The 13,487-nt window shown below is 46.0% G+C and overlaps 1 protein-coding gene across 3 annotated transcripts in view; it reads left to right on the top strand.

The window, feature by feature from the left end:
• Positions 1 to 13,487, top strand: part of LMF1 (lipase maturation factor 1) — a 164,130-nt gene that overhangs the window by 14,104 nt on the left and 136,539 nt on the right. Inside the window, exon 3 of one of the 3 annotated variants that reach the window (XM_048961400.1) lies at positions 7,565 to 7,575. The exons of the other annotated variants lie outside the window; for them this stretch is intronic. Within the exon in view, the coding sequence (XP_048817357.1) occupies positions 7,565 to 7,575 (11 nt within the window). The remainder of the gene's footprint in view (positions 1 to 7,564; positions 7,576 to 13,487) is intronic. 3 annotated transcript variants of the gene reach the window in all.

The raw sequence follows: 13,487 nt of genomic DNA, 5'->3' as shown, positions 1-13,487 counted from the left end.
AACATGCTGTAGCTTGAGGTGGCTACAGTGTTCTTTTCAGTGCCTTCTTCCCTTGTGGAATACCTTGGTTGAGCTACTGCTAACAGATATCTAGGATAAATTAATGCTATACAAGGTTTTTTTTGTTTTGTTTTTTGGTTTTTTTTTTTTTTTCCTGCAGTGAAAATGAATCTGAGCAGTGCTTCACCACTGCACAAAGCTAGAGCGTGGTGGCAGATCAGCTGAGCTGTGTGCAGGTGCCCTTTGAAGCCTGTGTGCCATGGTGGGTTCCAGGAAGTTGCAGATGCTTCCCTGCTTTCCTGGAGCACAGAGGAGAGGACAGGCATCTGTCTTTCTGGCCCCAGATGCCTGTTTAGCTGACTGAGCATAATATTAATAGTTCTAATGTTAAATACTTAATGAAGGGACAGGTATACTGCAGGTCAGGAAAGCGTGTCTGTGAGGCATGTAATTTAATTGCAATTAAATTACCATCCTCAGAACTTCATTCACAATAGAGGAAAAAGAAAAACTTGGACGTCGTGGAGGTTTTGTGTTTTATAGGTCTCATTAAAAACCACTTGACCTATGCAGGACTTCAATCACAGTCTCCTGTCTGCAAGCAGATGAACTGGTGAATGGTTCAGGTTGAACTCCACTAAATGCTGGGAGGCTGATGAGATGCTCATGGCTGTGGTGTTCCCTCTCCAGGAGGGCTTTGGTACCATCAGATGGACTTCTCCTTTTCTTTTCTCTTGTATTCTGTAGCTTATTTTTTTAATAATCTGAAGCACTTATGTTTTTGTCTAGCAACATCCTATCCAGTGTAAGTTAGATTTCTTATTCCAGCGTATCAATCAACCATTGTGTGAATTATGGACTGGATTTAGCAAACTTTGTTTGCCTTTTTAAGTGTGCTGGTTTTTGAGCCTCGTGATGAGGGCACAGTGCTTGCAGGGATGGTTGTTTTATGACAAGAAGAGACCAGTTCTGCAGAATTCAGATGGAGAAATCATCCACTGAGTGTCCAGCAAACCAGAGCCATCTCATGTGTGAATGGAGGTACGGGCACGGGCTTGATGCATTTGGGCTGATGCATATTCAGCAGCATGAGTAGTTCACTAACGCTTTCTTGGCTACTCCTGAGCAAGCAAATGCTGAAGGATCACAAGATGTGCCAGCAGGGACTGGGACTTGTGTGTCCTGGGTTTCACTGATGTGCCTGGTTCGGCTGGGGAGTTTGCTGAGGCCTCTCCTATAGGCAGCGATGGACGTGCTGGGATGTACTTAGCTGTGTGACCTTGGTCTCTCTCCTGCTTTATCTGCCTGTCTGGAAGTAATACAAGGCTTGTACTGAGGGTCTAAGGCTTAATTAACATCAGCTTTTCAGATTTTAAAATTGGAAACGCAGGCAAAAAATTAATATTGTGCCTGAATGCAGTGTGCCATTTTGTGTATTTAAAAAGGCATCGAAGTTTTCAGACAGGTCACATGAACAAATATCACCTTGATGTGTGCGCTAAGTTGGAGCTGTTTGGGCTTCATTTAAGGCTTTGCAAGTAACCCTGTCTGCAGCCTGGCTTTATTTTTCTAGCTCTCCCAAGCATCCCAATGACAACAACAACAACAAGTAAATGTGGAATATCTCATTCCTTTATCTGGCCCTTGCCTTGGCCGTAAACCTCAGGAATTTCTTTGTTATTGTGGCTCACAGCCTAGCATCCCTTCATTCCAAACTTCCCTCCCTCTTTCCCCAGAAAGAAAAGATTATCTCTAGAAACGTAAACCTGAAGCTGAAGGATCTCAGGGGGTCATCCTTCCTGTCGAGGAAGCTGCTTTTTGGCACTTCCTACTCCTAGAGAAGAGAGGGAGCGGATCAGTTTCAAAGAATGCTGTGAGCAGACACGGGCAGTTGATATGACATATTAATGAAAACAAAGATTAATACCATGTGACACTGTTGCCTTGCAGTACAACTGGGAACTAATGAGGCTAATGAGAACCATATTTTTGTTTGAGAGATTAAAATTTAATCATGGCTGATGTCAGAAATGAATCATTTAGCATCCCCCCCAGCGCGTTAAGGTCTCCCCTCCCTGCCCTGGGCTGGCGTTTGCTCAGCAGCCACCCGAGGGGCCGGCTCCATCACCTGGCACTTGCTGTTCTCCTTCCTCCATCTGTGAGACCATAAATGTGTGTTCCGGGGTGAAGCTGCTGCTTGCCTCGCTTGGAGTGGTTGGATTAGTTGCCATGGGTTGGGTGCCTGGGTTGCAGTAAGGAGCGCAGGTGCTGCAGGATGTCCCAGGAGGCTTGAGAGCATCCCTGTCCTTATCTTCTCCCAGAGATGTATGTTGGTCTGTGAGAAAGGACTGCAAAGGCAGGCAGAGATAGAGAACACAGGTCCAGCAACGAGTGGACCAGGAGCGAGGAGCTCTTTGTGAGCAGCACTGCCAAATGCCTCACGGGCTGTCATGAGATGCTTCAGTGGAGTCTTGGGCCGCACCAGCTCTGCTCGCTGTCTGCTTCCATGGATAGATTCTTGGAGGAGAACTGAGCCATGGCAAGTGCAGCTTGCCATTGGGGCACACTGGAAAACAAGAGGAGTGGTTTTGGTGGAATGGCATGCCAGGGTTTGTTGAGCAACTGCAGCATGGGACAGTGCAGCATCAATAGGCTGTGCGTTTCTGTAGCAAGCGGAGTCTCTGCAGTGAGTCTTATTTAAATAATGTGAATGCTTGTAGGAATTCAAAGAAATTTGAAAAGAAGAAAATGGAAGAGGAATGTAAATCCTTGAAATCGGTAGCATACAGTGTTTTGACTTGCTGCAATTACTGGTTCATTTTTACTCAATAAGAGTACCTTGGATGATTTATTATTTTATTTTCAATTAATAAGCCTTACAGCACTGTTAGCTCACCGTGCACTCGGGTGTTGTGCTGAGGGTCCCATGCAGGCCTGTGTGCAGCCACAGTGCTGCATCCCTGTGCACAGCGCTCCGTGTTCAGCAGCCTCAGTGTCTGGCTGTGACCTTCAGCCTCCTCGGTGAGTCGCACTGCTTCTGTCTGAACGTGCCCTAAACTTGATTTCATGAGAAAAAATGTAAATCTTCAGGAGTGATCAGAATGGGATATGGAATAGGGCAGCTGTGCAGGGAGCCTTGTGTATGGGCAGTTAATGACATCGCTCTGTTTCCTTTGCAAGAACTGTCTCTAGCTTGCAATCTCTTCTGCAAATCACAGTTGATGAGAAAACAAGAGTCCAGAATTATCATCATGCTGTGGTTGGTGGCATGGCTGTGTGGTGTCGGATGTACCGTGGGGCTTTGCCAGAGACTGAGACAAATATTTTTTTAATTGCTTATTATCTGGCACACCCAGTTGCCAGCTGTATCCAGTATGCAGACTTGGGTATTGATTCCACAGCTGAAAGATTTAGGAAAAGAATGAATAATGTTTTTTCATGATTTTTTTTTTAAAGCTGTAACTTGCCAAATAGCTTCATGCACCCAGCCTGGTCCAGCACACGTTTGTGTTGCTTCACTCATCTAAGTTCCCCAACAGCTGTGGTTGGAAAGAATGTGAATATAGAGGTTGGTGCAGCTGAAAAGAGACCAAGGGTTAGGAAGGGGTACAGGCCTGGTGGAAGCTGTTTGCTGACTTCCCTGAGGGTCTTCACCCGGACATTTACTTTTGAGAGTGCTTGCTGTCAGTAGTGCAAGCTCTTTGCTGGGCTGGGGTTACCCGAAGCACCAGAGAGGTGCAGGGCTGAGCTCTGCTGCTGGAGGGAGCTTCCAGATCTGTCTGGATAAACAGTGGTGCTGTCCTGGGGAATGGGAGGGAAGTGGCTGCAAAAACAAAGCTCTCCTGGGAGAAGATACTGTGGTATAAAGGAGGTGGAAACTTGAACTGAAATAACTCATGTCTTTATGAGCTTGGTACCATGCTTCCACTGAAACCCATAACCTTACTGCAAACTGCTTTTAATGGGGAATCTTACTTGCAGAATGGCTGGTGAGAGGGCTTTGGGGGGGCAACCTTCAGAGATTAATGCAATGAAATGATTTATTTCCTCAAGGAATGGAGTTACTAAAGTGCAGTTTTCAGATTTTACCTATCAATGTCTGTGAGCTGAAACACAAAACCTTTCTGCTGCAACATCCCAGAAAAGCAGGCCTGCAGCTTTGTGTTGCACCTCCTGTGCATCAGCGTGCTGCAGCACAGCTGCCTGGCATTACAGGATGTGAATGCACCAAGCTGATGCTCCTATTTTCCATCAATGCCTGTGTGTGTTGGCTCTGCACGTGCTGTTCTTTGAGCTGGCTCTGCTCAGGGTGTGCTGTAGTTGGGTGCAGTGCTGCTTCCTGCTCCTGTTCTTGTGTTTTCTGTTTTGATCCTGGTGGAAGGAGCGGCTCAGAATGGGCTTCTTGAAGCTGCTGCTTCAGCATCTGTTTTTGGCACTGGAAGGATTTAACCAAAGCAAACACTGCTTTAGTTTGGCAAGTTCTGCTGTCATGCAAGGCAGGGACCCATAATGGCTTTAACTTTGGAAATGAGCACAGGCTGTGAACTTGGCAAAGGCCGGGGCTTGGCCTTTGTGTGTGTGGTCATGTAACCAGGCTCACCAGCCTCACTCCCTGCCTCTTGAGGGACAGATCATGGCACCCTTGGTTTCTCATCCACTGCTCCTCCCCAGCTCTGCTCGGGCACCTTTCCCAGCTCCAGGCGCACACCCAGCCGTAATCCTCCCCTTCGAGCCCCCTTTTATAATGTTATCCCCGTTCCTTCCATTTAGATGTGGATGTTGTAATTACAGAGCACAGGATCCCAGTTTTTAGAGATCCGCGACCACAATAAAGTGAATTCAGAAACCAGACGAGTGGTTTCATTTACTGCCATTCTAGCTTATTTCCTCCCCCCACAACCGCTGTGCAGTGCTGAAGACTTGGCAGCAACTGAAACCAGCTGTCAATAAGGTTTCCTACCCCCACACTTTTAAGTTAATGATGTTCTGAAATTAATGGTGCACTGGGTTAATTCCGTCATCTCGTTTTGATGGACAGTTGGTCTCTTGGAAGTGATGTGTGCCAACTGGCTTTGTTTGGAGGCAGTGCCCTGGAGAAGTGGATTCCCAAGTGCGAGGCACTGTGTGTGTGTGTGTGTGTGTGTATAAACATATAGAGAAAATATGGATTTTGTCCTGAAGTGTTTATGGCTTCGTTTTGCCAGGTGTGTTGCAATTACCTAATGCACTTTCGGGCACATAAGCTCCTCGCTTTTAGGAGTGCCACATGTGGGATAGCAGCAGTGAGTTCTATAACTTTGCCCTTTTTTCTCCCCTATTGCAGTGTATGGACTTGTGACAGAAGCTTCTCCAATGTTCCCTTTTGCTGAGACTTTGGAAGGAAGCTCTGAGCTCTGTCAGAGCGGTGTTGTCTCTGCTGCCACTGCCTATGCCTGGACAATGCTGGGGACATGGGGACGGCAGTGTCACCTTCCATCCCTCACAGGGAAGCAGCACTACCTTTGCAGGCTCTACCTGGCTTCTCTTGTGCAGAGGGGCTGCTGTGGCAGCATCATGCCTGCAGGTTTTGGAGCTGTATCCTGGAGGAAAATAGAAGCTGCCTCCGCACTAACCAAAAACTCTTCTCCCCCATCCTAAGCTGTGCAGTCCGGAGAATAAGAGATTCATAATAGAGATGAAAGTTGACATCTGGGTTCACTTTCTGCAGAGGATGTTCTCTGTGGAGAGCAGTGAGAGAAGCTGTTAACACCAGCTGCAGGCTGGGGATGCAGCCGTGAATTATCCTGCCTGTGGAAATCCCTTTGGTTGGAGGGGCCCTGTGGGGCTGGGCAGTGCCAGGATATGAGTGGTGGGTAGGACGACTTTTTGGTTGTAAACACGGATGCATTTTCCTAGCAAGTATTGGGAAATGTGGATTTTCTATCTGTTTTAAGACTATTTATTAAGAGGCTCTGTGCAGGAGGATGTGTTGGTGGGGAGGGATGCAGCTTCCTGTAGTTCAAACCACACTTTGCTGTGAGGTTTTGCTTTCCAGGAATACACTACGGATCTACACTAGAGCTAGAATTAATCAGTGTGACAAAGTGATGAAAACAACTTACCCCAAGTATTTGATAGTGTTTATGATTCCCAGCTGATATTTATAGCCTTTCCAAGCATGACATGAGATTTGTCTGTAATGATGAATTGTGGCTCATTAACAGTGCTTCTCTCACCAACGAACAGGAATGGCTTCACACCTTTCTTTGATTTAGAAAATATGAGTGGAACATACTTTGAACTTGCAAAACTTTGGGCATTAGCAATCTGCAGATCACAAGTCGCTGCATGGACACCTTTCCAAACTCTCTGTCAAATCCATATTTTCACTTGTTCTTATCTCTAGGTGACATTTCAGACTTCAGAGCACAAGGTAATGAGATAGATGGATATGCTTTGTAAGAAACACTTCTGTTTATGTAAGCAAGGAAGAGAAGGAAAAACAGTCATTCAGTTCCAAGCCACAATCTGAAGTTTAGGGGATTTAGGTACCTGCTTCCTTATACCTATAAAAAAGCCCTGCAAGAAGCACTGCTGCTGTTAGCGTTCAGAGTTGGCCGTTTGGTTTGGGCTCGCTGGCGTTTACATCACAAACATCTTCAGAGAAGTAAATTCACAAGTGTTTGCCTGTCATCACATGACAAGTCCCGGAGCCTGGATTGATGTAATCAGCAACAGACACATGTCAGAAAACTGAATGTGGTTCGGAAGAATACAGTATTTTATTAATTCCTCATTTGGTGTGTGTCTGCGTGTGTTTTAAATGAGCCTCGGGGGGTTCTTTCCTTCTGCCAAGAAATAAGAATGGTTCGTGCGAGTTTGTTTCAGTGCACCACAACTGTGGTGGAGAGCAGTGATGCTGGGTTGCCCTTCATGACAGATAGCTTTATAAAGAGCTGTGTTATTAACAAAGTGAAAACTTGCTGTGCATTTTAAAGTTACGGCTTTGTAGATGCTGGTAGACCCACGTGGGAACTGTTGTGAAACACGTAGCGAGCTGCTTCATGGATTTTGGGACTGTTCAAAGTAGGCATATGTAGGTACAAAGTTTGCACACCTGGATAAAACGTTTGCAGTAAGATTTTTCTGCAAACAGCGACGCATTGAGCTTTGTGGTGTTCACGGTGTGGGTGCAGCTGGGTTGCCTCCTGCTGGGAAGCACCTGCTGTGCCCTGGGCCGTGCAGCATGCAGCGCCCTGGGCCGTGCAGCATGCAGCCTTGTAGCACACTGAGCAGTTCATCACGCCAAAGCAAAGGTGAGGCTTAATTTCCCTCCCCCCCATAAAAGGAGTTGAATTTGCTCTGGTGTTTCAGGCCACAGGGCAGCCAGAGCAACAGTTGGCCACATGGCGCCCTGGGCTGTGCGTTACGTGGGGCAGGCATGCAGCCATCCTCCTTGGCAGATGGTTTGAAATCCAAAAGCTGTGTGAAGTTTGCACTCAAAATAATTTGAGGCGGAAGTCCCTATGAGCAATTAACTGAGTTTTTAATTATTTTTGCTTTTTTTCTCCGTTTTGTTTTGCAGGTATTCCTTTGGTAAGTGAATAAAAACGAGAAAAAAATCCGCAGTAATAATTTATTGGTGCATTTGTGGGTATGTAGTTTTTACTTAATCTTTCTCCCTCTGTCAATTGTTTACATTTAAGATTGTTTTTACTCTCTGCCTTTTATTTTTTTCCTCCTTGTATCCTCTTCAGGGATTTTCATCTTCTCCTTGTTCTGAATGGTCATGTTAACAAGTTTCAGTGCACTTACCGTGTGTGTACCAGTGAGGTGATGCTTCACCAAACGGAGAAGCAGAGGAGTATGGAGAACTGCTCTCCTGTCTGTGTATTTATGCTAATCACTCCAAATTGGTGTGGATATTTTAACTAGCTGGACTTTGCCATATGAATCCATACTTCTATTGTGTTGGCGAGTGCACCCATTGTAATTTTAACCCAAGTTATTCATCTTCTGTATGCTTCCTGCTTTCACCAGTGGTTTTACAAAAGCTGCCTTTCCCGAGTGGCATTCTGTGTTTTTGTCCTTTCTTTGTGTCCTGACTGGAGAGCCACCCTATGAGGGTTTCTGAAGCCCTTTGTACGCAGTAGGGTTTCTCCCTTCCTTGTTTTTGGCTTAGGGACTATTTCTGAGTGAGATGAATGAGATGTAAATCTCGAGCTACTTTTGTTAGAATACAGGAAAACCACAATATTTTTGTTATAATATAGCTGAAACAACAACACTGCCATCCATTGCTGTAGAAGTACATTAAATATTGCTGAGCTCTGGAAGCCTTCTTCTTTGGTAGCATCTACTTCAAAGCAGGATCTTAAAATAAATAAATAAATAAATAAAAATTCCTGGAGAGATCTTTGTAAATGCTGACTGTTTCCTATTCCCCTCCAGGAAGCGTGCTTTTTTTTGATACATCTTAGGATAGATTTTGGTAGCCTCTATTAAAACTGCAGGCTGTCCCTATGAATTTTAAAGAACTCCGGAGTCTGGAAATAACAACAAGCTGTTAGGCCAAATGGGATCAACTGGTATTGCCACAGGTTCTGCTCTTTGCTCTTACTGCTGTCAGGTAACAGTTATTAAAAACACACCTCATATAGGGAATGGGCTGCAGGGCGCCGTGCTGGAGGTTCTGCAGTGCAGAGCACCAGCCATGTTGGGCTGTTTGCTTCTGAGAGGTACTCTGTGCTGGGAACCTGGAGTAGGCTCCAGCCTGAGGGATAGAGCTGGTCTGAAATTAGCTGAGCTGCAGGAATTTCTTGGCTTTATTTGTTGTCATTCTACATTTGACTTTAGGTGCAGCACAATGTGTTTCATGAGCACATGCTGAGTCCATTCCAACGGGGCTGTGCTGCTCAGGTGTGCGATGCTCCTGGCCAGGAGGTAGGAATGGCCCCTTCTCATACTGTTCTTTGCAATGCAGTGCTCTGGAGGTTGAGCATGGACTACTTGCTGGCTGCAGTGCTTGGAGATGCTTTGGTCCTTCCTCCTTCCTGAGATGGGGCTGCTGGAGCCTTGAGGATGGATGGAGGTGCTGCCTGCCCCCAGCATAGCACACCTGCAGGCTGCTTCAGGAGAGCTGGGCTCCTATGGCAGCACTGTTTTCAGCATAAATCTCATCCTCAGAGCCAGGTTTGGTTCTGGCTATTAGCTACAGAACCTAGAGATCTGCTAGAGAATCAGCATAGCGGAATTTGTAAGTCACAGCCTAGAATAGTGATTGAGCACCTGATGGGGAGTCAGGGCCAACCTAGAGGAGCTCAGGTGTGTACAAAGCATTTGAGTGACCACATGGGGTAGAGACAGGATCCACCCCTTTTCAGACCTCATTTAAGGATTGGCAGTAGAGGCAAGGGTATCTTGCTGGAGATTCCTGTTTATCTGAGGCCTTGCAGAGGTAAGCAGCTTTTTTTTTCTTTTATTTCTGTGTCCGTGGCCATTGCATTTGAGTAAATTCTCACCTGCTGCAGCTTAGGACCTTGCTGCTTTGCTGCCATTGCTGTGTTTTCCATCATGTTACAACCAGCAAGGCCAGCTTGTTATTCTTCTTAAAGTCTTTGCTCTTCTCCTTAAAATTAAGGGCATCTTTTCTTCTGGTGTAGAATAAGACTAAAGCTGCTTCAGCCAATCTGTGGTGCTGACAACATGGCTACTTCTGGCCTTTTCTGAGCAAGGATATGTTTATTCTGGAGCAAGAGTTCCTGGTGATGCTTCCGTCTGAGATATCCTGAGGTTTTTCAACATCCAGGCCTGGTTTGTGCAGTGATTTATTACCTCTGCTCTCACAGAGGCTTTGAAGAAGGTGATGCTCCTGTACGGGGTTTCTTGCCGTCTTTCTTTTGTTCTGCCTCTTATTACCTTAAGTAACTCCAGATATTCAGAAGACAGCTTGGCAGTGCAATGCATGGTCTGAAGTGGGTACAAGAAGAGAGTGGGGTACAAGAAGAGAGTCGAGCAGAGCTGCAGAAAGGCTGCAAAGATCTCAGTTTGTTGCAGGCTGCTGTGTCTCCCAGTAGAGCAGCAATGCAGGTGTGGTGTGGGAAAGTGATGCAACCATTTGGGGAGGTTCTGATTCCACGTTGCTGTGTCTGCGGTCATCAGATACCTCTCAGAGCAGCAGTCTGAATTCCCAGTAAGGAACATGGACAAAAAAATCAGAAATGTGCCTGTTTACCTTTGGGCTATCAATGGGCTCATTAAATAGAAAGGATTGGGAAACAGCTGATCTTATTTGACTCTTGATGCACAAAAGTGTCCTATTTGGAGCCAAAGCAAATGTTTCCTTGGGGATGGTTCCAGAGAGCCTCACTTCTACACTCTTTGCAGGCCAACTGTATGGCTAGAATTGGAGACTTTTTAAGCAAAAGTGCTTTTTTCCTCTTGCAGTGAAATATCTTGTTAATCTTGGTGTGGAGAGAAGACAATTAGAGGTTCTCTGAAAGTTGAGTTAAACTCCAATTTTTTTCTATAATCTCTAAACATGGAATAAGCAAATAGTTTAGTCCCTATCTCTGCCTGCTCCCAAATTTTACGTGGCATCTATTATCTCAAAATTTAAGCTGAAGTGTGTTTTGATTAGAGGTAGAATAAAAAGTTGAGAGCGGAGTGTATGTAATTCTCCATTACTTGTTAAATCCTCACTCTGTACTTCAATGCAAATTGTTCCGAAGAGAATTTTCTTTTAAAAGGTCTTCAGGGATCTTGAATTTTAGATGTGCATTGACATAAAATGAAATGTTAGAGTGCACAGCTGGGGTTCTGGCTCTCGCAGCGTGAGATTGAGATGTTCTCCTTTGTGAGTGTGCGTTTCCAAGGCAGGGGTGAAGTTTTCCTGTGAGTTGCACTGCATCGTGAGCAGAGAAGTGGCTGCAGAGGAAAACGAGAGTTGGGAGCACTTGGGGCAAACGTCGCTTGTGCAGGGCTAAAACTTAACTTACAGGGCATGAAGATGGGTAAGCATGGGCTGAGCTGTGCCCTAAGCGAAGCCGCTCATGCCTGCAGACCCATCTGCAGTGCCTGCTGGTGGGGCTGAGATGACCCAAGCGTCACGGTGAGCAAATTCACAGGGACGCAGAACGCTCCCTGGTCTTGTGGCATTCCTAGAGAATTTGGCTTGATGGCAGCACGAGGCCTCACTGAGAGCTGGGGAGCAGCAATGGGTTGGGCACCCAGATAGCTGCAGTGCTGCTCCTCGTCCTTCCCTGCTGCGAGGTGAGGGCTGGGCTGGCTTAGTGACTGTTCCTGTTCCTGGCCATTACCGTGATCTGCTGTTCCTATTTCTCGTGTAAGAGTGGGAAACTTTTCTCTCTGTCTTATTAAATCTATTTTTCAAGCTGTCACTTAACCAGGTCTAGTGACAGAGTCGGATGTTTATGTGGCCCTGGACACTTGAACTCTGGTGTTTTCAATCACAACAGCACCTTTTGCCAGCCGTTGTGAATTAAATACTCCTCGTGACCTTTTACCCTCGCCGCTCTTAAATTCATGCTTTAAAAACAGCTTAATGAGGGGTTTACTGGCCCAATTGGAAGTTTTTATTAAAACCTATTAGTGTGCTGGAGTAGCCTGCCTGAAGGAAACGATTAGCCCAAAGCAACTAAACTCGGAGCTGGCCCCTAGTCACACCAGGTTTTCCCTAAACTGTTTCCAGACCCACGTTAACCCTAACACTGCAGCCTGCATGGTATTCATATCCTCTGCTTTAATTTATAGCTTGTCTGATTCTCTCCCCAGCCTTTCTCCATGTTCGCGAGAGCGTTTTGTTTTAATGTAATTAGACCTGCATTAAAGGGCAGCATGCCTTCATCCGGGCCTCTCTTGTTTGGGAACCTCAATTAAGCAGGAATCCTCCTCCCAGGTCTGTGCATGAGGGTTGGAGCTGGGAGATGCTCTGAGACCCTGGGAGAGCTTCATGTGCAGAGCATCCGCTGGTGATGCTGGGGATTGCAGTGGGTAATGCAGAAAGTGCACACCTCTGGATGGCACGTGAGAGCAAGAGTGGAATCCTGCTGGCTTCTGCTGCTGGTTTCCCCTTGGAGCCATCACATAAGCTCCAAGTCTGGCTTCATTTTGTGAGCTGGGCCAGTGGTGCTTGCCTGTTTTAAATATACGTTTACAATGCTACTGAAGCTCTGCAGCTATTGTCTGAGTGTTCTTGGGTGGATGTGCAGCTGAGGGAATATCAGGCAGGACTTCAGCTGAAACGGCTCATTAAAGTTGCTGCAGCAAGTCCTATGCTGTAGAAATGCAGAGCAGCTGTCACCTTTGTGCACGTTCCTCTGCACTCCTGTGCTGCCCTACTCAGCTGGGTTCATGCAGTGCCTCCCCCCAAAAAACATGGTGTCTTGGAGAAAGGACCTCCAATTCTTTTCATAGATGTCCTTTTGGTGGGGTATCTTGTCTGTTTGTGGATGTCAGCAGCTGCTGATCCAACAGCATGAAATAGTGCACAATTTGTAATCTGCACTTAATGTTTTACTGCTGGGTTTGTGTTGCCTGATTGCTGCAGTGGCTGTGCTGGTGTTCATGGCACATCCCAGTGCCCACGAGCCACAGCTATATGCACTGAATGTAGCTTGACAGGCTTTATATTTCTGTAACTTTATTGTTAACATATAATCAGGGAAAGAATAGAGGGTGAGACATGGACACACTTAGAAGACCTTATTTTAGTCTTTTAGCCTGGAAAGGAGCCAGGTTCCCCCATAACATGATTACATGTTGTCAAAATGAACAACAAAAAAAAAATGGGGGTGTTTTCCATATATGCACTAGATTGCTGTTTAAATGATTTTGGTGTGAGATACATTTTGAGCATCAAAAAGCGATCTGTAAACAAAGCACAAACCAAAAAGCAGCTCAGCCCTCCTCTGTTTCCCGAGCATCACCTCCTGCCTTTACTTCTCCACATGCGGGTGCATCAGCCTGGGGAGGCACCTCTTTAAAAGAATGTTTAAGGAAAAATCTGCCATTAAAGTCATTACTGTAAAGTACTGCCTTTGATTGCGGCAATTATGCAAATGATTTTAAGGGATAAAACACTCCTTAACAAGGACTGATGGAAATGGCGATGCTGGAAGGAGTGTGTGACTTCTCCAAGCACCATTTCCCTGCACAAGTAATTCTCTCCCAGTGGTTTGCCATGTTGTCTGGATGCTGACCTGTGTAAGCAGTGCCGGCCCACGGATGTGATTTTATTTTCCCTTGATCCAGGAATGTAAGTGGGTGGAATGGGAACGCTGGTCTTGCAGAAGCTGGGAAGCCCTTTCCCTAAGCAGATTGTTTCTCCGCAGCTCTTGTGGCTTACTTTTGCCCCAGCTTTAATGAAAAGGAAACAAACAAAAATGCTTTCTGCAGGCAGAGGTTTTCCTTAGGAAAAGTGAAGCTGGATTTTGGTGCCGAGCAGGAGTGGGGCTCTCCTCAAGTCAGGCTCTTGCCTTAGAGCGTTG

Source organism: Lagopus muta, chromosome 15 (assembly GCF_023343835.1).
Source record: "Lagopus muta isolate bLagMut1 chromosome 15, bLagMut1 primary, whole genome shotgun sequence".
Lineage (NCBI taxonomy): Eukaryota > Metazoa > Chordata > Aves > Galliformes > Phasianidae > Lagopus > Lagopus muta.
The sequence above is the reverse complement of the archived record's forward strand: the minus strand, read 5'-3'. Positions and strand labels throughout refer to the sequence as shown.